The sequence below is a fragment of the Cydia strobilella genome, chromosome 21 (genome assembly GCF_947568885.1).
Source record: "Cydia strobilella chromosome 21, ilCydStro3.1, whole genome shotgun sequence".
Taxonomy (NCBI): domain Eukaryota; kingdom Metazoa; phylum Arthropoda; class Insecta; order Lepidoptera; family Tortricidae; genus Cydia; species Cydia strobilella.
In genome coordinates, this window is record NC_086061.1 from 8,869,703 (window position 1) to 8,895,873 (window position 26,171).

The 26,171-nt window shown below is 42.3% G+C and overlaps 4 protein-coding genes across 4 annotated transcripts in view; 3 read left to right on the forward strand and 1 right to left on the reverse strand.

Moving 5' to 3' along the window:
• The window catches only part of LOC134751277 (prolow-density lipoprotein receptor-related protein 1), a 119,756-nt gene extending 100,363 nt beyond the window's left edge, over positions 1 to 19,393 (forward strand). Inside the window, exons 73-87 of the mRNA XM_063686660.1 lie at positions 866 to 1,030; positions 2,073 to 2,231; positions 3,157 to 3,330; positions 3,992 to 4,185; positions 5,414 to 5,557; positions 6,717 to 6,929; positions 7,801 to 7,889; positions 9,554 to 9,646; positions 10,643 to 10,718; positions 11,804 to 11,865; positions 13,502 to 13,607; positions 15,127 to 15,277; positions 17,132 to 17,210; positions 18,047 to 18,182; positions 19,125 to 19,393. Of these exons, the coding sequence (XP_063542730.1) occupies positions 866 to 1,030; positions 2,073 to 2,231; positions 3,157 to 3,330; positions 3,992 to 4,185; positions 5,414 to 5,557; positions 6,717 to 6,929; positions 7,801 to 7,889; positions 9,554 to 9,646; positions 10,643 to 10,718; positions 11,804 to 11,865; positions 13,502 to 13,607; positions 15,127 to 15,277; positions 17,132 to 17,210; positions 18,047 to 18,182; positions 19,125 to 19,392 (2,109 nt within the window). The 3' untranslated portion in view covers position 19,393. The remainder of the gene's footprint in view (positions 1 to 865; positions 1,031 to 2,072; positions 2,232 to 3,156; positions 3,331 to 3,991; positions 4,186 to 5,413; positions 5,558 to 6,716; positions 6,930 to 7,800; positions 7,890 to 9,553; positions 9,647 to 10,642; positions 10,719 to 11,803; positions 11,866 to 13,501; positions 13,608 to 15,126; positions 15,278 to 17,131; positions 17,211 to 18,046; positions 18,183 to 19,124) is intronic.
• Positions 1 to 26,171, reverse strand: part of LOC134750990 (NADH dehydrogenase [ubiquinone] 1 beta subcomplex subunit 3) — a 519,415-nt gene that overhangs the window by 102,020 nt on the left and 391,224 nt on the right. The gene's annotated exons all lie outside the window — the stretch shown is intronic.
• Positions 19,445 to 25,446, forward strand: LOC134751278 (protein crumbs homolog 2-like). Its single transcript, XM_063686661.1, has 6 exons — positions 19,445 to 19,525; positions 19,696 to 19,807; positions 21,143 to 21,343; positions 21,831 to 21,961; positions 22,510 to 22,728; positions 24,692 to 25,446. Exons 1-6 carry the CDS (start codon positions 19,445 to 19,447, stop codon positions 24,860 to 24,862), a joined length of 915 nt encoding a protein of 304 aa, XP_063542731.1. The 3' UTR covers positions 24,863 to 25,446.
• LOC134750979 (adhesive plaque matrix protein 2-like) overlaps positions 25,456 to 26,171 on the forward strand; it is a 30,931-nt gene continuing 30,215 nt past the window's right edge. Inside the window, exon 1 of the mRNA XM_063686281.1 lies at positions 25,456 to 25,563. Coding sequence (XP_063542351.1) covers positions 25,461 to 25,563 — 103 coding nt within the window. The 5' untranslated portion in view covers positions 25,456 to 25,460. The remainder of the gene's footprint in view (positions 25,564 to 26,171) is intronic.

A 26,171-nucleotide genomic window follows, 5' to 3' on the forward strand; every position in this document is an offset into this window, starting at 1 on the left:
CGTTACAATACCGGAATTGTGAAGCAACAATATCGTAATTCCGGTATTAGAATTTTTTAGTTTATAGGCGTTGATGGGCTCTTAATGGACGACGGATCTGGGGGCACGGTAGTGCCCCCGCCAAGACGAGCAAAGCAAAGCTCAAGGCCACTACCTACCTTTTCTCGAAACGCTTCGTCGTTTTTTTGAACCCTCATAACTTGGGTTTGGATTACACCAGATAAACAAAATTCTCGGGATATGATGCCAATAGTGGACTTATTAAGCATAAAAAATTTCAATTGTATAGCTCTTATACTTTACATTTTATTCATATCTCAAAAACCCCGATTTCGTCACTCACTCACTCATCAAAACCTTTAGGGTACTTCCTGAAGTCCTCATCATATCATCATAACTCTTAAGAGCCTGGCTCTTGTCGGTGGAGTAACCGCCACTCCGTTCTTCCTTCTGCCGCTGTTTTGAGCTCCTGATACGTCACTACGTTGATATTCTCTTTGGCTTGGTCCAAAAACGCACGTCTCGGTCTTCCTCTGCCTCTGCTTTTTTCTATTCTTCCTTCTATTATAGACTTTATGTAAGTGTCGTGACGTATCAGGTGCCCCAACATGTTTCCCCTTCTGTTTTCAATCATTCTCAGCAGAGATCGCTTCTCACCTACCAAGTCCAACACTTCTGCATTCGTTTTCCTCTCCTTCCAGCTTATACCTTCCATTCTTCTCCATGTCCACCTGAAGTCCTAGGAAGCTAAAATTTGGTAAGACTCTTAGTACACAATAAACAACAAAAAAATTCAAAAAATTTAAATTTTTAGCCCCTGTCACAACGCGGGTCTTTTGTAACTCAATTAAAATTAAAACCTCAGGACGACTGCGGCGACGGATCGGATGAGCCGGAATCCTGCCCATCGTTCCGGTGTTCCCCGGGACAGTTCCAGTGTGGTAATGGAGGTCGATGTCTCCATCCTGCTCTAATATGCGACGCTACGCCGCACTGCGCCGACGGGAGCGATGAGAAAGACTGCGACACGGTAAGTAATTAATTCGTCTAAGATTCGCTAGATGGCGCTGCGCCGGTACCTATGGTGTCTACATCGCGCTACATAGTACTATTTGTTTCGCTCTGATATGCGACAACATGCCCCACTGCGCTGACGGGAGCGATGAGAAAGACTGCGACACCTTAACTAACTAGTTTTTCAATGATCTGTTGGATAGCGTCGGCAGCTAGTTTTTACGTCTCGCTTTGCGGGATTTATTTTCTATTTAAGGGTCCCCGGCAAGCTGGGTTCTCCATACAAGCGTAATTCCGCTCTCGTTTTAAAACGACTAGCTAGATTGCTCTGAAACTTTGTACTTACAATAGGATAAGGTATATCTATGTCTATGTAGCTTCAGATCAGATGCCATAGTTAAAAAAATAAAGCAAAGATAGATATAACTCCGTAATAGATGGATACAGTCTAAGGAAAAAACGTGCCTCGAAAATCAAGAAAATTTGATTCTCGCTCAGAGGGCGCTACTAGTTTTGGCCTACAGTCGTATAGATGGCGTTGACGGTTTCGTTTGTTATTTAACAATTTTAATGCATATCAGTGAAAGAACATGGGTGAAAATCATAAAAATAATTGATGAAAATAAAAAAAATCATTTATCTATATATAAATACATTCTATCGTATTTTTATAAATCTTCATTTTTAGTTTTAAAGTGTGTCGACAGATGGCAGTGAATTTACTGGGGTTACAAAATTTACTATGACAATACCGCTCTAGTATAAGTTACTCTATGAATAAAGCAAATTTAAGTTTTTCATACGAAACTTGTTTTTGCTGTATTTCGTTTGTTTTATAAACTGGAGCTATATAAACTAATTACAAATCTAGATATACAATCCAGCACGTAGTTTTAAAATGAGAGCGGAACTACGTTTGTATGAAAAGGTGCAATTCGGCCGAGCTTGTTAAGCTTGTTTCGGGCTTGTTTGGGACTTAAGTCATTCACTGTTTGCATTACCTAAGACCCAAATAACCCAATTTTTCGCCCTTAATGACATTAAAACCCTCCTTCCAGTTCACCTGCCTGTCATCGCAGTTCAAATGCCAAGGCAACGTGACGGCGGGCATGTCGGCCCGCTGCGTGTCGGGCGCGGCGCGGTGCGACGGGCAGCGCGACTGCCCCGCCGGCGACGACGAGCTCAACTGTCCGCCGCGCTCGTGCAAGCCCGACCATGTGAGTTACAAGAGCTTAGTAGTTCGTGCGGGGTCCGCTAGATGGCGGTGTTGCTTTATATTATTATTACTGTTGAGTTTTCTTGTGGTACGATATGTGTATGTCGGCGGGCGTTCGTAATATCCGCCCGATGATAAAGTTCCTGTGTAATTTTTTGACGTTAATCACATTAAACCAATAGATAGGTTGCGTCAGATGACTGAAGGGCAAACTGTTCAGAAATAGGGGACCCGCGTCGACTCAGGGAACGAGATAAAGATTTTCACTTTTCAAGATATGCCTAGGAATTTCACGATCTGCCTGATCTTACGATCGGCCGCCGAGATATATTACACTAGCGACCCGCCCCGGCTTCGCACGGTTTACACAAAACCTTTACAAATTATACATATAAAATAAACCTCCCTCTTCAATCTATCTATTAAAAAAAAACCGCATCAGAATCTGTTGCGTAGTTTTAAAGATGTAAGCATATATAGGGACAGACAGCGGAAAGCGACTTTGTTTTATACAGGGTGGGCCAGTGATAAATTCTCTATTCGTATTGACGTCTTTCGTTAAAATGCATTTATCATTGGCCCACCCTGTACAATGGAGTGATTACAATAACAGCGAATTTCCCCACTGAAAGGTAGTCTTTGTTCAAAAATAATAAAAAAAAAACACGATGTTTTCCTGTCCTCGCCAACTCGTTCAGGAATCTACATCGACACATCGTTCGCGTGTTCTAGTTTCTAGATAATCACCTCGAGGGTACAGCGCCATCTTTCGACAAATTGGATTAACTTTGGAAACAGACGTGAACTCTGACCATGCTAACTTTGATCTCTAGATCAATAGAACGTATATAAGTAGAACTGGAAGTGGTCACTTTATACCGTATGTGAAATACATTCCAGTTTATAATTGACGTGTTTTATAACAGTTCATGTGCGGCGACGGGTCGTGCGTGCCCGGCGTGTGGGTGTGCGACGCGGACGCGGACTGCGCGGACGGCTCCGACGAGGGCCCGCACTGCGCCGCGCGCATGTGTCCCCCGAGGCACTTCCGCTGCGCCTCCGGCCGCTGTATCCCGCGCGACTGGCAGTGCGACGCCGAGGTCAATTCACTATACTACTTTATGTAACTGCTACCATAGAGTAACTTATACTAGAGCGGTACTGTCATAGTAAATTTTGTAACCCCAGTAAATTCACTGCCATCTGTCGACACACTTTAAAACTAAAAATGAAGATTTATAAAAATACGATAAAATGTATTTAAATATGGATAAATGATTTTTTTATTTGCATTAATTATTTTTATGATTTTGACCCATGCTCTTTCACTGATATGCGTTAAAATTGATAAATAACAAACGAAACCGTCAACGCCATCTATACGACAGTAGGCCAAAGCTAGTAGCGCCCTAATAATTTTCTTGATTTTCGAGGCACGTTTTTTCCTTAGACTGTATCCATCTATTACGGAGTATATGTATCTTTGCTGATACATAATGAAAGGCAATCTTAGGATCTTATTATGAAACTCGCTTCGCTCGTGTTTTAAGGCCTAATTGTGTACAGTTGCATACAGTATACTTTTTCTACGACAGCACAATAGCATCGGCATTGTCTTCCTCTCGTTGTCGCGGCAAGACATGCCGCGAAGCGAAGCGATAAGCTTTAGTTCATACATTCCACTTGGAATACACGGAGGGCACGGTGATCTGTGTGACTGTCCTTGAATATTTATTTATTTAGAAATTGATTGTATGTTAGGCGGACTGTCCCCTCCGCGAGGACGAGGCCGACTGCGGCACCGGCGCGCGGCCCGGCTGCGAGGCCACGTACTTCCGGTGCGCGGACGGGCGCTGCATCCCGGGCCGCTGGCGCTGCGACTTCGAGGACGACTGCGGGGACTTCAGCGACGAGCTGCACTGCGAGCCCAGGAACTGCTCCGAGACCGAATTCAGGTCACCTCCTACATCCATTAACAAAATCAAAGATCAAACAGGATTGAAAAAAATCGCCGCCATTTTGAACTTTTCGGTTATTGGGGCGATTGCATTTAATGTTGATTTTAGCGACGAGCCCGACTGCGAGCCTAGGAACTGCTCCGAGACTGAGTTCCGATAAAACGATGGATAAAAATAGACCGCCATTTTGATGTTTTGAGTTTCTGGGCTGGTTGAGTTTTAAGTAGATTTCGATGGTGACAGCGATGGGCTAAATTGCGAGCCTAGGAACTGCTCCGAGACTGAGTTTAGGTAAAATAATCCATGAAAACGGCCGCAATTTTGATGTTGTGGATTTCTGGGCGGATTGTGGTTTAAGTAGATTTCGACGATGACAGCGATCGACTAAACTACGAGAACTAAACTTTGAACTAAATAAAAAACAATTTGCAGAAATAAATTACACTTCTTGAAACAAATTTAAAAAGTAGCTGCCGCTATACTATTTTCAAACTGGAAGGATACGATGATAGATGTCAACTCATTACAATTTTGCGACATTTGGCATTCAATTATAACCTAAAAATTGTATGCAGACGACATCTATCATCGTACCCTTCCAGTTTGAAAAATACTACAGGGTGTGCCAGTGATAAATTCTCTTTTCATATTGACGTCTTTCGTTAAAATGCATTTACCATTGACCCACACTGTATATAAACTTTTTAGTATTTTGACCAAGTAACAGTATATAGGGTGGCTAAAAAATAAGTGTATTCCCGTTGCCAGGGAGGTTTTGGGATTATACTAAGCAACTTTTACTATGGGATCAACCACGAAATCGCGAAAAAAAAAATTACCCTCCCATAGAAAATCGAGCAGCCAAAACGTATAATCCCAAAACTTCTCTGGCAACGGGAATACACTTATTTTTTAGCCACCCTATATACTGTTACTTGGTCAAAATACTAAAAAGTTTATATACTGGGTGGGCCAATGATAAATGCATTTTAACGAAAGACGTCAATACGAAAAGAGAATTTATCACTGGCACACCCTGTAGTATTTTTCAAACTGGAAGGGTACGATGATAGATGTCGTCTGCATACAATTTTTAGGTTATAATTGAATGCCAAATGTCGCAAAATTGTAATGAGTTGACATCTATCATCGTATCCGTTATTTTTTAGCCACCGTGTATAAGATTTTTTTTGTCATTTTTACTAAGCGTCGTTCAACGTTACAGATGCACCAACGGCGAGTGTATACGTGGCGCCTTACGTTGCTCCGGGGCGGCGGAATGTGCAGATGGTTCCGACGAGACAGGTTGCGCACCTTTATGTGCCGCTAGAGCCCGGCCGTGTGGCAGACACAAGGATTGTGTGCTACGGTATGTACAACGCCATCTAGTTTACTAGTATATCAACATCGTGGTGCCTTACTTTGCTCCGGGGCGGCGGAATGTGTCGACGGTTCTGACGAAACTGACTGCGCGCCTTTATGTGACGCTAGGGCCAGACCGTGTGGCAGACACAAGGATTGTGTGCTACGGTATGTACAACGCCATCTAGTTTACTAGTGTATTAACATCGTGGTGCCTTACGTTGCTCAGGGGCGGCGGAATGTGTCGCCGGTTCTGCCGAAACTGGCTGCGCGCGTTTTTATGTGCTGCTAGGGCCAGACCGTGTGGCAGACACAAGGATTGTGTACTACGGTGTGTACAACGCCATCTAGTATACTAGTGTATCAACATTGTGGTGCCTTACGTTGCTCCGGGGCGGCGGAATGTGTCGATGGTTCTGACGATTTGACGAAACTGACTGCGCGCCTTTATGTGATGCTGGGGTCAGACCGTGTGGCAGACACAAGGATTGTGTGCTACGGTATGTACAACGCCATCTAGTTTAGTAGTGTATTAACATCGTGGTGCCTTACGTTGCTCCGGGGCGGCGGAATGTGTCGACGGTTCTGACGAAACTGACTGCGCGCCTTTATGTGATGCTAGGGCTAGACCTTGTTGCAGACACAAGGTAGGATGTAAAACGCCATCTAGTTTATAGGGGTAGCAACAGAAAATGCAGACGGTTGTGCGGGATAGGTTGAGCGCTGTAGACAGTATCTCGCTCGCGAAATAGACTAACCGTCCTTAGTACCTATATTAGACTTAACCCAGGCTTCCAATCTTTTTCAGTCCGTTGCGCACTTGCAAGTGCTTATAATTTCGGCGGCGGCGCCCTAGCCTAGCTAGGCTATTCGAAATAGATAGGTAACATGGTGAGGAGGATTGCCTCACGCTCACGGCGCCCTCCTCTACTCTAGTGTCTACGGTGCCCCAGGGCGCGCGACGCACAGTTTGGGAAGCCCCGACTTAGGGTCGGTTGCACCAAAATGTTTGTCATCGTTAAAGAGTTCGCTAAACGTTATTGTATGGAAAGTTTCATAGTAAACCGCCGCGGCGCGCCCGGTGACGTTGATCAGTCTGTCAAGTGCGGATGGTGCAACTGGCACTTAGTCCGTTTAACCTCATCGAACTTTTTTTCAAATTCCAGCGAATGGTGGTGCGACGGGTCCGTGGACTGCACGGACGGGTCAGACGAGGAGTCGTGCGCGGCGCCGCCCGCGCCCTCGTGCGGCGCGCGACTCGCCTGCGCCGGCGCACAGTGCGCGCCCGCCGCCTGGCGCTGCGACGGCAGGCGGGACTGCGTGGCCGGGGGAGACGAGGAGGGGTGCGAGCGACACGCGTGTCCACCGCCCATGTTCAGGTAAACAAAACCCTATACCTGTGACAACTGCACAACTATATACCACCACTAGTGCGCCGGGGCCATGCGCACGGAATGGGATTACGACGGGAAACAGTAAAATATGGCGGTAGGAGACGAAGACTGGTAAGAGAGATATGTTAGGCAACTGTCTTTGTTTAGGAAAACTAATCCTGTTGAAGTGTGGGGCGTTCAGGAGTATAATAATAACACAAGAGTGGAGTAAAGAATGAATATATTTAGAGAAAACGCTCGGCTTATATACTAAAGTTTTAACAGGTTATGGCAATGGTCGTTAAACCATTGTGTATCAAATAACAGTATGTCAAGGTTAATGGTATTGTTAAGTTAATGTTCTGTAAAGTAGTAAAATACAGATGGGAGATAGAATCAAGAATCAAATGCTTTATTCGTGAATAGTTTATAGGTATCAAGTGCATCAGCTGTGCCCTACACTACACTGTGAAATGGGTTAAAATGGCTTAAATGGGTTATTCTATGCTCTCTTTGATCAATTTTATGTATTTTTACCTTACTTCTATACAATCCAACTAACTTCTATACAATCAACTTATTTTATGAAATATTTTTTGATTTGTTTTTTTTAAGTAGTCAAATTAATACTAATATTTACTATAAACCTGTGTTTTGTACAATAAAGTGATTACTACTACTACTAATAGGTATATATATAAATTCCACCGGTGAACGAGGCGGGAATCGAACCCGCGTCTTCAGCTTACGCGGCTAACGTCCTGACCACTGGACCACCCGGCTACGGCGTTACCCGTCCCAAATTCCCGGTGGACTGGTCACTTTCTTTAGTGTATGATATATATTTTCAGTTTATAAATTCTATACAATCCGACAGATGCGGCAACGATTCGTGCCTGCCGTCTGCCCTGCTCTGCGACGGTTACGTCGACTGCCCGGACGGTTCTGACGAGAACTCCATGATGTGTACGTACAAACAACAACACTGTTAACTTTCCATTGGTGGTCCTTATTATATATATATATATATATATATATATATATATATATATATATCCTCCATATCGCGTCCGACAACGGCGACCTTTACAATTTTCTCTGATGAGCACGTATATGGCTCGCAAAACCGAACTTTGTTATAAATATCCGGTCGCACTATGCACAATAAAGCTGCCCTTGTTCGTTATTAGTGTACGCGTAGGACGGCTTAGGTCGAGACTTCCGTTGAAGGCGCTTTTGGTCCAGGTGTTCGAGCTTCTTCGAAAGTAGCTACACCTTCTCTTACCTTATTGCGCCATTCCGGTCTCTTAACCGCAAGCTCCTCCTAGCGCTCAGATGGGATGTCGCAAGCTTTGAGATGGCGCTTCAGAACGTCTGATGTGACTTGTGATGGACATTATTACAAAGGGCATAACGTCCACCGATGTACAGTTAACAGTGTGGGCGATGGTAGATGTAGATGTAGTGTAGGGACGCCCGGCCGGAAGCAGGCGGGCTGTCGATCACGTGTCGCGTTCATTCAGCCCAGTTCTCTGAAGTTGGAGCTGCAGGTTACTGTCCCGGCGGCATTCCCACACTATTCTCCTCGAATCTTCTTGTTTTCCTGCAGAACAGAAGGACATCTTTAAGTTCTACGTCCTTTAGTTCATTCTCTTTCAGCGTGTCTCTACTGAATGTATTATATCGCGGTGCCGCATACATAATACACTGCTAGTAAGTGAGAGCTAGTCTCATCCTTACCACAATGTGGACAGGAGGCGTCTACTAATTTCCATTATCTTAAGGTGTCTATTGAGAGTGTTATGACCTGTAATGATACCTGTCAGTAGTCTTAGACTGCTCTTACCTATTTTCAAAAGATATCTGGTTCTCCTGTGATCTATACCTTTAATCATCATCCTCGACTGTCTGCATCCAGCCTCTTCTTCCCATACTCTCTGTGCTATTATCTCTTTTACCTTCTCGTGGGTGATGGTACTACACCATTGTACTTTATGCGAACACTTACAAATACGCATATAGTCTGCATTTTCTCAAATTATTTTTTTCCCCAAAGTCCCTAATCTGTTAAACAAAAGCCTTTGTTCCTTTTGTTCGTGCGCGTGCTCATTGGTGGTGAGCGCGTGACCATTGTGTATTAGCGAGTGGCATGCGCTCACCAATAATGGGCACGCGGACGCAAAAAGGAACAAAGGCTTTTGTTTAGCAGATTAGGGTCTGGCAAAAAAATAATTAGTAGATTAAAGAATTATAAGAGCGAGCTCACTACGTACCAAAGATAGATATAAGTCCGTAATAGATGGATACAGTCTAAGGAAAAAACGTGCCTCGAAAATCAAGAAAATTTGACTCTCGAACAGATGACGCCACTACCTTTGGCCTACTCTCGTATAGAGGGCGTTGACGGTTTCGTTTGTTTTTTAACAATTTTAACGCATATCAGTAAAAGAACATGGGTCAAAATCATAAAAATAAAATAAAAACATTTATCCATATTAAATACATTTTATCGTATTTTTATAAATCTTCATTTTTAGTATTAAAGTGTGTCGATAGATGGCAGTGAATTTACTGTGGCTACAAAATTTACTATGACAGTACCGCTCTATCCTATTATATGCTCTTTACAGGCAGCAGACGTTCCTCGGAGTCAGTGTGCGACTCGGACGAGCGCATGTGTGGCGACGGCCGCTGCGTACCCGCAAGCGCAGACTGCGACACCGGTGCGTATTACTATTATGCAATACCGTCAACCGGGGTGAATATGGATGACTGGGGTGAATGGGGACAAAAGAAAATGTGATTAACCTAACAGTTTCTTAAAAACTACCCACACAAATTGTATCGTAAAAAATCTACTATTATTTTCAATCGAATGATATAATTTGCGTGAGTATTTATTTGAGAAATTATCAGGTAAATCACATTTCAAGTTTTGTCCCAATTCACCCAAGTTAACGGTAGTTTTGAACTTTCCTTTTTTGTTTTTGGCCCCAAAAGAGCCATTATATTGCTTATTTAACAACACTATCGGAGTTGAGTAAACTTTTTCATAATTTATTTCATTCTGAAAGTTTACTAAATTAGTCGCTAGATGTCGCTGTCACTACCGTAAACTAGCGAGCGAAGTGTCGGCGTAACTGATACTATAGTTTGATTAAAATAAAGTATTGCTTTGTGTTGTTCATAACACTTATTTGTTTTAGGTAATTTTTGATGTCCTTTGCGTCTTTAAAAGACGTGAAAGACTCGTGATTGGAAATGAGTTGGCCGTTCGTAATAATTAGCAATTTAGCAGATGGCGCCAGCATAGCATAGCTTGCCCTGTCAATCCCTAGAATTATGTCAAATTTTTGTTTTTTTAATGTCCTGGATGCCAGCCCTTAAGCCAAATCTCATAGAAAAAGGGGCAAGCTATGATGGCGCCATCTTTGCCAACCTTTGACAGTTGCCAACCCCATTACTGGCCACTCTAAACTAAAAATGAATACTATTCACCTATAAACATAATTCATTTTAGTATAAGGTGGCTAGTTATTGAAGGGTGGCCAAATATTGAAACCTTAAAAAACAGAATAAGAAATTGTTTTTCTTCTGTATTTTCCTAATCAGATCACGATACCGAATATGGACTTAAACGGGCAAACCCACTATTTTTGTTACACCTTGTGGTCTAAATAATAATAAGAAGGCCATAACGGATTAATGTTTGTACGCAGGCGAAGAGGGCCCGTGTACTTGGCGGTCGTGCTCGCAGGTGTGCATACCGAAGCACGCACACAACCACACTTGCAAGTAAGTAGCTCATTATGACCAGCGTGCCACGCGCTCAGACACAATGGCCACGCGCTCAGACACAATGAAAAAACGCCTAAAACAAACAATGGCTTTTGTTTAACAGATTAGGGTCTAAGGCGTAAAAATCATTTGAGAAGATTCATACTATACTCTTCGGTTTTCATTTGTGGGAATACTTGTTGGTGCCCGCGACTTCGTTCGCGTGGAATTATATCTTGGTTTTGTAATTGTCTCCCGGCATTTCAATTTGTTAGTAGAAACGCGATATTCTAAATTTGTATGGTGTTGCGGCAAGCAAGAAAGTTTACTCAATTTCATGGTAGATGGCGCTGCGCTGCACACATCGCGCGCTACGAGTTTCCTGCGACCAAAGAGGATATAATAAGATAGAGCGTTACTGTCATAGTAAATTTTGTAACCACTGTAAATTCACTGCCATCTATCGACATACTTTTAAACTAAAAATGTAGATTTATAAAAATAAGTAAAATGTATTTAAAAATGGATAAATGTTTTTTTTATTTGCATTAATTATTTTTATATGATTTTGACCCATGTTCTTTCACTGATATGCGTTGAAATTATTAATAACAAACGAAACCGTCAACGCCCTCTATACGAGAGTAGGCCAAAACTAGTGGCGCCATCTGATCGAGAATCAAATTTTCGTGATTTTCGAGGCACGTTTTTTCCTTAGACTGTATCCATCTATTACAGAGTTATATTTATCTTTGCTGCGACCTATATATAAGCCGCGCCCATTGTCAAGCTTTTTATTTTTCCTTCAAAGAATTTTATTAACATGTATACGCGTTTATTCTAATAATAATATAATTGTGTTGCAAATCGGCATTTCAATTCTTATTTCACGTTATCAGGAACTAGTCTACATATGGGATTCCGACCGTTCGCGCCTACCTTTTTCTATGTTATGGGCTTTTTTTTCTGACAAAATTAGCTTGCCATATATACCATTTTCTGAACGTTTTTCTTACTTTTTTACAAGACAAAAAATGTACTTGTGTTATTCAAACATTCTGTTTTAAACATACATATTGTAAATACAATTTTTTTCTCTATAGATGCTTGGAAGGCTACAAACATAGACAATTGCCGGATAACACTTGGACTTGTGAAGCGATAGGTAAGCAGCTACAGATTCATATTCATATACACAAATTTCATAACTACGAAAACATTTTTTAGGGTTCCGTACCCAAAGGGTAAAAACGGGACCCTATTACTAAGACTCCGCTGTCCGTCTGTCTGTCCGTCTGTCCATCTGTCACCAGGCTGTTTCTCATGAACCGTGATAGCTAGACAGTTGAAATTTTCACAGATGATTTACTTCCGTTGCCGCTATAACAACAAATACTAAAAACAGAATAATATAAATATTTAAGTGGGGCTCCCATACAACAAACGTGATTTTTTTGCTGTTTTATTCCCTAATGGTACGGGGAACCCTTCGTGCGCGAGTCCGACTCGCACTTGGCCGGTTTTTTTTAGATTTGACAGACGTACGTTTTATCATGAGAAAGCTTCTGACTGCAGGGCACAGCGGCATGTCATCTCATCTTGCTAGAATCTGGAGCAGCCAAATTTCTCAAGGATCCATTATCTTAGCGTTACCATGGTTACCAGTACAAATTGACAATGAATTAACGATTTAACCGGTTAACCCCGGGTTAGTGGGATGGTGCAAGTGGCCTTAAATTTTGCTTAGAAATTTAAAATTATAAACTGAATTAGATATACACTAAAGAAAATGTGACCAAGTCCACCGGTGGCCGAGGCGGGAATCGTACCTTGACTTGATTTGGTCACATTTTCTTTCGTGTATGATATCTATTTCAGTATTTAAATATAGTAGTGTGACTAGTTAAAAAAACAATTCAAAATATTTTCATAACATTATTTGATCACTTTATTGTACACAACACAGGTTTAAAAAAATAAATTATAGTAATGGAAGTACAAAGGCGAACTTATCCCTATAAGGGATCTCTTCCAGCTAACCTTCGAGTAGAGGAGTGGAAAACTATAGCCAGGTCAGATAGACAAACTTACAGGATGTACAAATTAATATTCCATATATATATATATAGTTCGTTTTTTTAGCATTAGAAAGAAGGTAAGCGATCTTGACGTGCCTTTTTATTAAAAATCACTTGAAAAACAAGTCTCAGCAAATATATGTTACAATTATAAATCATATACTTACTTACTTACTCCGTTGGCTCAGTGACCCAAAATGAGACTTGGCCTCTGACACAAGACAGCGCCACTTTTCTCGATCCTGTGCGACCTCTCGCCAATAAATCATATACGAATATACGATCTTTTACATTCTTTTGCTTTTATAAGTAATATAAACTATGAAAACGGATTATATCGCGTATATTGAATTTATAATACATCCCGACGTTTCGAACTCTTTACAGCGTTCGTGGTCAACGGGTGACCCGTCACGCTCACGCACGCTCACGCACGCTCACGCACGTTCGCTGTAAACGTCGGGATGTATTATAAATTCAATATACGCGATATAATCCGTTTTCATAGTTTTATTTTATGAGTAACTATCGCGGTAACCGAAGACAATATAATATAAACTAAATTTTTTAAAACGTTTTACAATATTTTTCAATAAAAAGACACGTGAAGATCGTTTACCTTTTTTCTAATGCTAAAAAAAACGAACTATAGTTGGATTTAAAATTATGTTTTGTTTTACTCATTATCGCGTGTCTGTTTTACACATTCAATATTTTTCTTAGGTGAGAAGGCACAAGCAATAGTAGCCGTGAACGGGTCACTCCGCGCTTGGGAGCTCACGAAGAGAGAAAAGGACTCACGGGTGCTGTATATCGCGGGTGATGAAACGTATGTCATTTTCGGTTTTATAAATTTCTTCTCTTCTTCCTCGGTTCCACATGGCTGAGGGTCGCGACCACATGAGGTCGTTATTTTGTGCACCAAGGCTCTCCATTCTGCACGATTTTCCGCCGTTCTGATAATAGGCGCCTTGTGTAGATCCCTGGCAGGTCTTCTTCACAGTGTCTACCCAGCGGGTTGGTTGATGTCCACTACCCCGTCCTCCAACCACCATGCCAACCATAATGCGCTTAAATTTAAAAATAAATTATACAAAATATAAATTTAGACACAGGTTATGTACTATATTTATTTATCATTGAAAATGCGAATACCTATCTTTTTTACCTTTTAAACGCCAAGAACAAAAAGGCGTCTTAACTAGTCTTGCTCACAACGCCATTAACACATACAGGGTGATTTAGAGGTCGTGGGGCAAGAGGAGAAGACATACAGAATTCAAAGATGAACCTAATGATGTTGCTAATTATTGTTTATCACACATAATGATGATTTTTTCAGATGACAAGTAGAGAAAAAAACATTTTTGCATACAATTTGGTCACCCTACTCAATGTGGCGTCTTGTCGCTTTCCATACTGCGTAATGTCAAAAGCCAGGGTGACTATGATCAGTGATTACTTAGTATAAGAATAATTTTACTTGAAAAATAAGACAAATTCAACTAATTATCTTTTGAAATAAAACTATGTAAACGGATTATATCGCGTATATTGAATTTATACATCCCGACGTTTCGAACCCTTTACAGCGTTCGTGGTCAACGGGTGACTCCCCCCCCCCGTCACGCCACCCGTCACGTCGGGATGTATTATAAATTCAATATACGCGATATAATCTTTTTTCATAGTTTTATTTCATGAGTAACTATCGCGGTAACCGAAGACAATATTAATTATCTTTTAATCAAATACCTATACTTATCATATGCGAATGCGGATCATTTACAGAGTCAGAAAAAGTGGTTCTGGATCACGAACTAGAAATCATCCTGTATAAGCGTTATGGCGTACGCTGTCAAAGTAACCTTCACACTTTCAAGTAAGGTTTACATTAGCTCGCTTGCGCCCGTCACCTTGGCGTGTGAGTGACGTTTTTGTTTATGACGTAGATATAATAAGATAGAGCGTTACTGTCATAGTAAATTTTGTAGCCACAGTAAAGTCGCTGCCATTTATCGACACACGATTAAGACTAAAATTAAAATACCAAAATATGTATTTATATATGGATACGTGATTTTTTTTATTTACAATGTTTGCATTAATTATTTTTATATTATTTTGACCCATGTTCTCTCACTGATATGCGTTAAAATTGTTAAATAACAAACGAAACCGTCAACGCCATCTATACGAGAGTAGGCCAAAGGTAGTAATCAAATTTTCTTGATTTTCGAAGCACGTTTTTTTCCTTAGACTATCCATCTATTACTTTGATGACGTTAAGCGTTCATCGTTAAATATTGACAAAGACTTTCAAGTGTTAAAATTCATGTTTGTTCCAGTGTCGAAATAACATCAATCACAACTGCCCTTGTTGGCAACTCCTGGCTCGTATGGTGGTCGGACACTTCGGGAAAACTGTCAACTATAGACGCCACACACGCGTTACAAGCGGACACTACCAGCGTCGTCCGCCCGCCAGTCAGGGTCATAGTGAGTACAATATTAAACAACACTGTACGCAACAAACGGAAACAACTAGCGTGTCAGGGTCAGGGACCGGACAACCCTTTCCGCGATAAAACCCTTTCAATGGGCGACACTTAAACACGGCTAACACATTGAAAGACTTTCCCTTTTGAACTGCAAGCCCATTCATACCCTTACCTTTGACTAACCCTTACCGAAAAGCTAACCAAAAATAAGGCTAGCTCTTAATAAGGGTTACCCTTATCTTTAAGCGCTTTTTATAAAACCTCCCTTTGCGTGAAAGAGACAGGATTAGTATATATCTACGGTAGTGTATGAAAAGGAAAGAAAATACGTGCCTAGTCAAAGAACGCCGCCGTCGCCGCCGACGATCGCTCGGATTCGAAGTAATGTGTGCTTTATGAACAAGGTAGACGACTTAAATTAGCACGCTTATATGCTAAAAGGGAAGCCCTTTATAAGGCTAACCCTTATAAGCAATATGCAAGGTGTTGGTGAGCGGATGATAAGGGTTTTGTAAGGGTATTTGGGCTACCGATACTCAAATGTGGTAGCTTTATATAAGGGTTTTTAAAACCAAAACAAAGGGTTTCGTCTGGCAAAGGGTATGGTGAGTTAAGCCTTATGCAATACCCTTATAAAACCCCGATAAGGGATAGCGGGCCGGTCCCTGGTCAGGGTCATAGCAAAGAGGATATAATAAGATAGAGCGGTACTGTCATAGTAAATTTTGTGACCACTGTAAATTCACTGCCATCTATCGACACACTTTAAAACTCAAAATGAAGATTTATAAAAATACGTTAAAATGTATTAAAATATGGATAAATGTTTTTTTTTTTATTTGCATTAATTATTTTTATACGATTTTGACCCATGTTCTTTCACTGATATGCGTTAAAATTATAAATAACAAACGAAACCGTCAACGCCCTCTATACGAGTGTAGGCCAAAACTAGTGGCGCTATCTGATCAAGAATCAAATTTTCTTGATTTTCGAGGCACGTTTTTTCCTTAGACTGTATCGATCTATTACGGAGTTATCTATCTTTGGTACAATATTATACAACACAACTGTACGCAAGAAACGGAAACAACTCCCGTGTCAGGGTCATAGCGAGTACAATACTATACCACGAACCTAGTTATTAGTGACACTGCGACTGTCCACTATAGACATCACACACTATAAGCGGACACTGTCGCGCGTTCGTTAGGGTCATAGTGAGTACAATACTATACCACGAACCTAGTTATAGTGACACTGCGACTGTCCACTATACACATCACACACTATAAGCGGACACGATTGTCGCGCGTTCGTCAGGGTCATAGCGAGTACAATACTATACCACGAACCTAGTTATAGTGACACTGCGACTGTCCACTATAGACATCACACGCTATAAGCGGACACTGTCGCGCGTTCGTCAGGGTCATAGTGAGTTATTACAATGCTATATAACCAAGGGCCTGAAACTCATTGATAGAGAAAGATAGTCTTATTGCGATTCCTATAAGAGGAATGAGAAAATAGTACCATGCGTTGTCCTTATTACCGACCGGGTCGCATCATGGGAGGCGATGGCGAAATACCGAAATTTATAAGAGTGAAAGAGAAAAAATCCTATGCTGCCCAAATTTTATATGAATATTCTTTCCCTTACCCCCCCCCGGTCGCTCGGTGGCGCGTCTATGACTACTTGTATATGTATACTTGTATATGTATGTATGTATGTTTTGACACTGACTGTCAAACTATAGACGTCACCTACGCGCTACACCACCAGCATTATATGTATTTATTTATCTTTATCTTATCTTTTTTACATTATAAAGTAATTGCATATTTACAGGTTCAAGACACGGCTATAATACGGGGTGTGACCTTCGACTGGGTGTCAGGGCGTTTGTACTACACGGCCGTTACTAAAGGTAAACCAGCAGGGTATTTTATCTTCACATCGTGTATAATAAATAACATATCACAGATTTCACAGATCGACCTAGCTCCTAACTACTATGGGTAGATGGGTACAAGGCGAAGCACTGTATTATTTCATAAGAATTTCCTTTCTACTCCATGCCTACTTTTTCCCAGAAAATTACAATAAGTTCATTGTGGGTTCAAAAAGGTTATTTTTTGGTTAAGGCCGTTCCATCGGTTTGCCGCTGTCACTGTCACATTTCGCAAGAAAGAACGGGAAAAATCATGCGCGCCAAGTGTCAATTTTGATCGAATTTTGTCGATTTTTATTTATTTTAAAAACGTTATCTTACAATATCGAAATTCGGAAGCTATGAAATTACTATTTATGTTAAGATTGTTTTTTCTTCCTTCTTTGTTACTTTGGGAATTAATTGTATCGAGCGAAGTGTCGTAATTCGTGTATCGGAAGCTATGTTATTGTTTACGGGTCTGATGGGTTTTTATTAGAAATAACTCCGAATGTAAAATAATATGTTTAATCTTTCTTGTGGAAAAATGAATAAGAGACGTTTGACATGCAAAAGCACAAAAGAAGCTACATTAACTTTTATATATAAACTGCCAGCATCCGCGGAGGTGTGCTTTCTTGCGAACAGTTATTAAAGATAATATAGTCAAGAACTACATATATTTTTTCCACGTCTACGAATATCAACGCCTCTTAGAAAAACATGATCATATAAGGAGATTTTTCGCCTTCTGGCTCAGGGAACCGCCTTTAAGGCAATTCTCAATCGAATGTGGTGGTGACCAAAGTATTTTTAAAATGTTTTTTAATAAGGTGGAGATGGCGAAGGATATTCGCGTGGCGGTTTCGGTGCGGTGTACGTGTGCGCTCCGGACGGTCGGCGGCGCGTCACTCTCATGCGGCGCAAGAACGCCGAGCCGGACGATATCCTCATACATAACGCCACAAGGTTTGTTACATTGATTTAGTCACAGATTTAATATATACTATTAACAGCAAAACGCACTAGGTCTTGAGTAAACGATTTATTTTAACTCGATACACAACAATGCTTGACCGACGCTTCCGTGGATCCGGCGCCAAGCCATCTTGACAGCTCGCGCTCATGACAACCGGCCTGTCAGTTAGGGGCGCGTTCCGAACTCCGCTAACAATACGCTAGATGACGCAAATACCACGATTTGTATTGAAACCAAGCTTGCCGACTTTTTCATACAAAATTTACGCATAATATAATTTTAAAATTACTTATCTGTGATAGGAAATATGTTCTTGCCTTTGGGTGCTCGCAATTTTTGGCCTGTTGCAGTTATTTATCATGCAACGAAGCATTTTTTAAGTTTTCACGGACGTCCGGCTGCAACAACTGACGCGCGTGGACTGTAAAGAGCGACGGTCAACCTCGACGCTTGGTCGGGGTTCGGACACGCGAAGTAGATGCATTTGCGTCTTCTTTTTTTTTTTTTTTTTTTTTTTAAATCTTTTTCTTAGTCTTCTTTCTTTTTTTAGTCTTCTATGGTATATTTGTTTCTGTGGGTTTAGTTCTCTCTAGTTTTTGGCATCCTAATATCAAGAATTGCCGCACGCACTTGTATTTCCCAAGACAAATGTCACTGAACCTACAAAAACCTAACCTAACTCAAAACCTAACCTAACTTAAAACCTAACCTAACTCGAAACCTAACCTAATTCAAAACCTAACCAAAGACTTCAAGAAACCAACCTATTTCTTTACAACAAATAGCGAAATAGCGCTTGACTCATTAGTTATATCAAGCGCTGCATAATATTATCATCTTAATCTTAGTTTCAAATTTGGAATTTAAACCTAATCTTGTACCTAATTTATAACAGCGTAAGACAATCCACCTAAATGTATCTTTCCCCGCAGACAAATATTCTGGTCGGACCGCGGCGCCACTCCCGGCATCATGGCGGCCGGGCTCGACGGCGCCGACCCGCGCTGGCTCGTCAAGCGCCGCGTCCGGCGTGTGACAGCCCTAGCTCTGTCCACCGACAGACTGTACTTCGTGGACGCGTACTACGATACGCTGGAGAGCGTGAAGTTTGATGGCAGCGCTAGGGTCGTGCTCGCGACGTTCGCTAAGCGGCCCGCTGGCGCGCCCGCAATACACCTACCTAGCGATATAGGTGAGTGACAACCCTGGGTTTATCTACAGATAGACTGCACGCTGGAGAGCGTGAAGTTTGATGGCAGCGCTAGGGTTGTGCTCGCGACGTTCGCTAAGCGGCCCGCTGGCGCGCCCGCAATACACCTACCTAGCGATATGGGTGAGTGACAACCCTGGGTTTATCTACAGATAGACTGCACGCTGGAGAGCGTGAAGTTTGATGGCAGCGCTAGGGTTGTGCTCGCGACGTTCGCTAAGCGGCCCGCTGGCGCGCCCGCAATACACCTACCTAGCGATATAGGTGAGTGACAACCCTGGGTTTATCTACAGATAGACTGCACGCTGGAGAGCGTGAAGTTTGATGGCAGCGCTAGGGTCGTGCTCGCGACGTTCGCTAAGCGGCCCGCTGGCGCGCCCGCAATACACCTACCTAGCGATATAGGTGAGTGACAACCCTGGGTTTATCTACAGATAGACTGCACGCTGGAGAGCGTGAAGTTTGATGGCAGCGCTAGGGTCGTGCTCGCGACGTTCGCTAAGCGGCCCGCTGGCGCGCCCGCAATACATTTTTCTCAAAAATGGACGGCAAAGTCGACGTTGCCCGTTAAAAAGTAGGTCGCGAAGTGCGTAGTTTATGGTCAGTCAAAAAATTAAAAAGTTAAAAACATTGCAGTCTCGATTTCGGGACTGCAATGTTGCATACAAATTCCATTATTTGTCGAGTTCCAAACTTTTTAAAAGTTGAAGTGGCCATATCAAATGAAGGCATAGGTCCATTAAACAGCCAAACAGATGATCAGTAGATGTTTATTATTATAATGTTGGTACCGCGACTATTTAGGTGTCTCAAATGGGTTGGCGTATTTTCAGCAGAAAAATACACTTCTATTTTTAATTAAAAAAATAAAAAGGCGGCAAAGCAAATCTTTATACCTTTTTTCTGTGAAAATATATACATAAGAACGTTGCTTCTGTAAAATATTTCTATTATATTTGTATTTATTGCGCCATTTTTGAGAAAAGCACTATATATGACTCGGCTGGAAGGCTACTTGCTGGCTTCGGATTCAATTAAACGGACTCCCAAGGTCGTCCGTTTAAAACGAATCCTCAGCCAGCAAGTAGCTACTTCCGAACCTCGACAATAATGTACTATACCTGCCGATAATATAGGTGAGTGACGACCACCATAGTAAAATGCTGCTCTATGGTAACACTACTGAGTTGCGTGCAAAAATGCCAAGCCACCACGCTACATAGGCACAGACTAAGAAGACACCGCATTTACTACGATGAGCACTATAATACTTATAGTTGTAGTTTTAAAAGTAAAATGCTACTCTTGAAATTGAATTGAATTGAATTGAATTAAAAAATAAGTGCATTCCCGTTGCCAGGGAGGTTTTGCGATTATACTGAGCAACTTTTACTATGGGACCAACCATAATCGCGAAGAAATTTTTTACCCTCCCATAGAAAATAGACCAGCCAAAATGTATGAAACAGCCAATTTTTTTTTCGCAATTTCTGGGTTGGTCCCATAGTAAAAGTTGCTCAGTATAATTACAAAACCTCCCTGGCAACGGGAATGCACTTATTTTTTAGCCACCGTGTATAATTTTTTTTTGAGAAAAACACTCGGCGTAGGAGGATTGCAGGGCTCTCCAACAAGAAGAAATAAATACGTATTCGAGTCGCTAGGGTACCTCAAACCATCGAAGCAGCTGTCGTTTACTTAGACATGCCCCTAACTAAAGGGTCACTGTTTTGTCCCCAGACAAGGCAACATACAAGCCATTCCCAGTGCCCACGGAGTCCTGCGCTCGCCTGGCGGCCTGGGAGGACTGGCTGTGGTGCGCCGCGCGCCGCGGCCTGGCGCGCCTCCCGCGCCGCCCCGCCGCCCCCGCCGTCGCGCCCCGCGCGCTGCTGCCCGTCTCCGCGCTCGCCGTGGTGCACCCTCAGTTATGTCGAGCTGCTGGTAAGTTACCATCTAACAGCCACAGACTACGCAGATACCGCTCGACTAGCGCCAGAATATCACGCATAGGTGCAACTTTACAAGTCATTTTACTACTCTGTGGCAACGCAACGATGCCACAGACTAAAAAGACGCCGCATTTTCGAAGAGCTCAAGTTGCAGTTTTAAAACTTTTAACAGACGTAAAATGCTACTCTGTGGCATAAGTGCCACATACTACAGAGATGCTGATCGACGACCGCGGGACCATCACACATATAGGTGCAATTTTACATGTAATTTTGTTACTCTGTGGCAACAGTACTGAGTTGCGTACACTACCGCAGGGCGCCACGGCCCGTGCCTCTGCCAACTTAAACCGACCGACAAAAATGCAACTTAAGTCATAACTTTCGAACTGATATATCGTTGTAAAAAGGCGTTATTTTGTAATATTTATATACAATTTTTTTTCACACCCTTGTACAATTTGCCCTCTTCTCGACAGCGGATCCGTGCTTGCTTCCAAACGGGACCGGGGCGTGCCACTCCAGCGCCCTGTGTGTACGAAGTGCAGCCTCTGACTTCGCCTGTCTGTGCCCCGACGGACTTACTGCCATCAACACCACTTCTCAGCCAGTGAGTTGTTTCGCTCTAACTTTTGTTTAATAAAAAAGAAAATACGTTTGAACAAAATTACATTTATTAATCACATTTAAAATCGGGTCTGTCGCGAATTTATTTTGTTACCTTTATTTACCGACGTTTCGACAGGTTTCACTGGTCGTGGTCGCGGCTAACATATGTCCCAGCAAAATGTCAAAACAGAGATTTGTGTGACTACCCGACGAAAAGTGTACTTAAAGTTTGGGGTAAACATCACATTTTCAAACCAAATTTTGGTGTCGATGTTGTGAGTGTTGCGTGTCGGACTATTGACAATAATTACCATTTATGTGTAGTGGCTGGTTTGAAAATGTGATGTCTAACCCAAACTTTAAATACACGTGATTAATATGTGTTCAAAAAAACACGAAAGTTTTAAATGTTATAAAATTACATTTTTACAAAAAAAATGTCTTCATTTTCATCGACAATTAAGATTACCGATGTAGGAACTCCCTACCGTAAATTTTGCCTCCTAAAATCCGGTTACTTAATATGTTACTTTTTTGTTTGGTACACAGAAGGACCGCGAATGCATCATAACCCCCGCCGCGACCCCCGCCGAGGGTTCCTGCCCTCTCGACTGCGGGCCTGGCTCCTGTGTCGTGTCCCCATCAGGGGCCCCTTACTGCCAATGTGGACCCCTGTTCAGTGGCACAAGATGCCAGCACTATAGGTGCGGGGCACATTGCAATAGGAGGGGGAAGTGTGTGGTGGAAAAGGACGCAAGCACGCTTAAGGTAACTAAAGACACAGAATATCCTTCATACTGCTATTTTACAAGTAATAGTACTACTCTGTTGCATCAGTCCTGAGTTGCATTAAAAAATGACAAGCCACAGACTACACACACACCGCATTTTAATCAGAAGCGCTAGTTGCAGATAAAAATAGTTATTTGTTATACAAGGGTGCAAAGTTGTATTTTACCCGCGAGTGTGGAATTGTAACACAAGCAAGGGAAAGGATTCTATAGTTGAACCACGAGCGAAGCGAGTGGTTCTAAAATAGAATCCTGAGCGTAGCGAGTGTTTCAACACACGAGAAGTAAAATACATTTGCACCCGTGTGTAACACAAAACTTTTCTCCTCACTATAGCGAGGAAAGTGCAACATGCACAGGCGTTAGGTCATCTTCATCACTGGAATGACTACTTTTTGTAATATATTATAACAGAAAACACTGGAAATTCTGATTTTTACGTGAGTCGGTGAGAAGTGTTTTTAAGTAAAAATTTTGTTGACAATGTTGACATTTCTGTTCTGACGTATGAAATGTCAACGATGCGTTTTGAAATTGCATCGACTCAACTTGTGCGTTCAGAATTATATTTAACATTATTATAAACAATCTAACGTTTCTTATGGAATTTTAACTATGACTTAAAAATATTAAATAAAGCTAAATTTGGTATTTTTTATTAGATTCTCAAACCATTTATTTATCGAATGAACCATCAATTATGAGCGTTTTACGTTTTGTTATCTGTCAAGCTACTTAAACACGCTCCATTCAAGGTCAAATTACTTTCCCCACTAGTGGATAAAATGCGTTTTTCCCCGCTTGTTTTAAAGGATAAAAGACGGCTTTCCGAGCTAGTGAGGGGAAAAATAAAATGCTACTCTGTGACAACAGTACTAAGTGGCGAGCCACAGTCTATACAGACACCCCATTTGCGAAGACCGCTAGTTGCAGTTTAAAAAGCAAAATGCTACTATGTAGTAACATTACTGAGCTGCATGCAAAAATTACACAGACTAAAAAAGACTCCGCATTTATAGTCGTTCGATTTGTAGCTGGCCCCGAACGGCTTATCCTTTGTCTATTGTTAAGTGAAACCGCACGTGCTGCCTAATACCTGCATTAAAAATGGCTTGGTCACTTTAATCGGTTATTGAATTACAACTCCTATGGAAATTGCAATGAGATTCAAAATAAACAAATGGAAAAATAATTTACAGTACATATGGTGCTACTTTCTCGCACTAGTGCGTCAAATAGCACTTTTCGTGCATATGTCGAAAGTTTAAAGGGCCATATGTACTGTAGAACGTTCTACGATACACGTGCGAATAGGTAATTCGCAACTCGTGTCGATTTAAAACACTCCCTGCGGTCATGTTTTAATTTATCGCCACTCGTTTCGAATTTCTTCTTTTCCGCACTTGTATCGTAAATAACTATTGCGATTTCTTGTGTGGTCTCTCTAGGGTTACTGAGTGCCGGCGAGTCAAACGCTACAGAAGCAGTCTAAAATATGTCATCAAAGAAGGCGCGTTAACGGAGATAGGTGCGCCTATACTGGTTTTTTTGAGCGTTGGACTAGCCCGCGCTCAGGTGTTAGAATTACACGACCTTTTTTGCAGGTACGTGGCACGTGCTTTTACTTAACAATAAACAAAGGATTAGCCGTTCGGTGCCAGCTACAAATGGAACGACTATACGAAGAGCGCTAGTTGCAGTTTAAAAAATAAAATGTGGTATTTTCTATAAAAAGGGACCTTATTGTCGATGGCGCTTACGCCATTATAAACGATGCTCCGATATAAATACAATGCCGCGTGACGTTGTGCGGCGTAAGTGCCATCGACAATAAGGTCCCTTTTCATAGAAAATGCCCCAAAAACAAAAATGCCAAAATACAGACTAAAAAAGATCAGCATTTACGAAGAACTTTTGTTAATTTAATTTCTTGTCAACAGTGTCAATGCTTCTCCGGCTACACAGGGGATCGTTGCGAAACCGTAGTGATGCCCACAGTGTCGCCCTGTGCGACGTGGCAGTGCGACAACGGCGGGACATGTCGCGAGACGAGAGGGATAGCACGATGCGTCTGTGCCTCTGGTTATACAGGTAACAGGGTCGCCATGTAAGGCTAGTGCGAAACCGTAGTGATGCCCACAGTGTCGCCCTGTGCGACGTGGCAGTGCGACAACGGCGGGACATGTCGCGAGACGAGAGAGATAGCACGATGCGTCTGTGCCTCTGGTTATACAGGTAACAGGGTCGCCATGTAAGGCTAGTGCGAAACCGTAGTGATGCCAACAGTGTCGCCCTGTGCGACGTGGCAGTGCGACAACGGCGGGACATGTCGCGAGACGAGAGGGATAGCACGATGCGTCTGTGCCTCTGGTTATACAGGTAACAGGGTCGCCATGTAAGGCTAGTGCGAAACCGTAGTGATGCCCACAGTGTCGCCCTGTGCGACGTGGCAGTGCGACAACGGCGGGACATGTCGCGAGACGAGAGGGATAGCACGATGCGTCTGTGCCTCTGGTTATACAGGTAACAGGGTCGCCATGTAAGGCTAGTGCGAAACCGTAGTGATGCCAACAGTGTCGCCCTGTGCGACGTGGCAGTGCGACAACGGCGGGACATGTCGCGAGACGAGAGGGATAGCACGATGCGTCTGTGCCTCTGGTTATACAGGTAACAGGGTCGCCATGTAAGGCTAGTGCGAAACCCGTAGTGATGCCCACAGTGTCGCCCTGTGCGACGTGGCAGTGCGACAACGGCGGGACATGTCGCGAGACGAGAGGGATAGCACGATGCGTCTGTGCCTCTGGTTATACAGGTAACAGGGTCGCCATGTAAGGCTAGTGCGAAACCCGTAGTGATGCCCACAGTGTCGCCCTGTGCGACGTGGCAGTGCGACAACGGCGGGACATGTCGCGAGACGAGAGGGATAGCACGATGCGATTCTGGTTATACAGGTACTTATTATACAATTATAGAAGCAACGTGCAACATGAATACCGTCGCTACTTTATTACCAATTAAAAAATTTACAGAAAATTGTCAGTCTCAGATGTAATTGGACGTATATAGTTTTGCGAACGGGAACCAATCCCACACCCAATAACTTTGAAAATCGAACGGTAGTGTTAAAACACGAAGCAAAAATTTGAATATACATAGATTTTCGTCCAATAGGGGATATTACTGCAATGTTCTGCCACCAGAATGCAGCACTAGCCTTTTTAGTAAACCATAGAGTAACTTATACATACTGTGCCTTTATAAGTTTTTTGACAAGTTTTCAGAGATAATAAAATATGACATTGATGCATCAAGGCGGTTTGCTTACAGGGGATCTACCGGGAAACGCGAATCTGAAATTTCGCTATCTGAATCTTTATCGCTCGAATATGCAAGAGTGACAGAGATATATTAAATATATTA

Excerpts from the sequence above, each read along its gene's own strand:
- LOC134751278 (XM_063686661.1), top strand. The coding sequence starts at position 19,445 with ATGGCAGCGCTAGGGTTGTGCTCGCGACGTTCGCTAAGCGGCCCGCTG. Across the intron at positions 19,526-19,695 it reads ACACCTACCTAGCGATATGG|ATAGACTGCACGCTGGAGAG; the intron begins GTGAGTGACAAC and ends GTTTATCTACAG. Across the intron at positions 22,729-24,691 it reads AGGACGCAAGCACGCTTAAG|TGTCAATGCTTCTCCGGCTA; the intron begins GTAACTAAAGAC and ends TCTTGTCAACAG.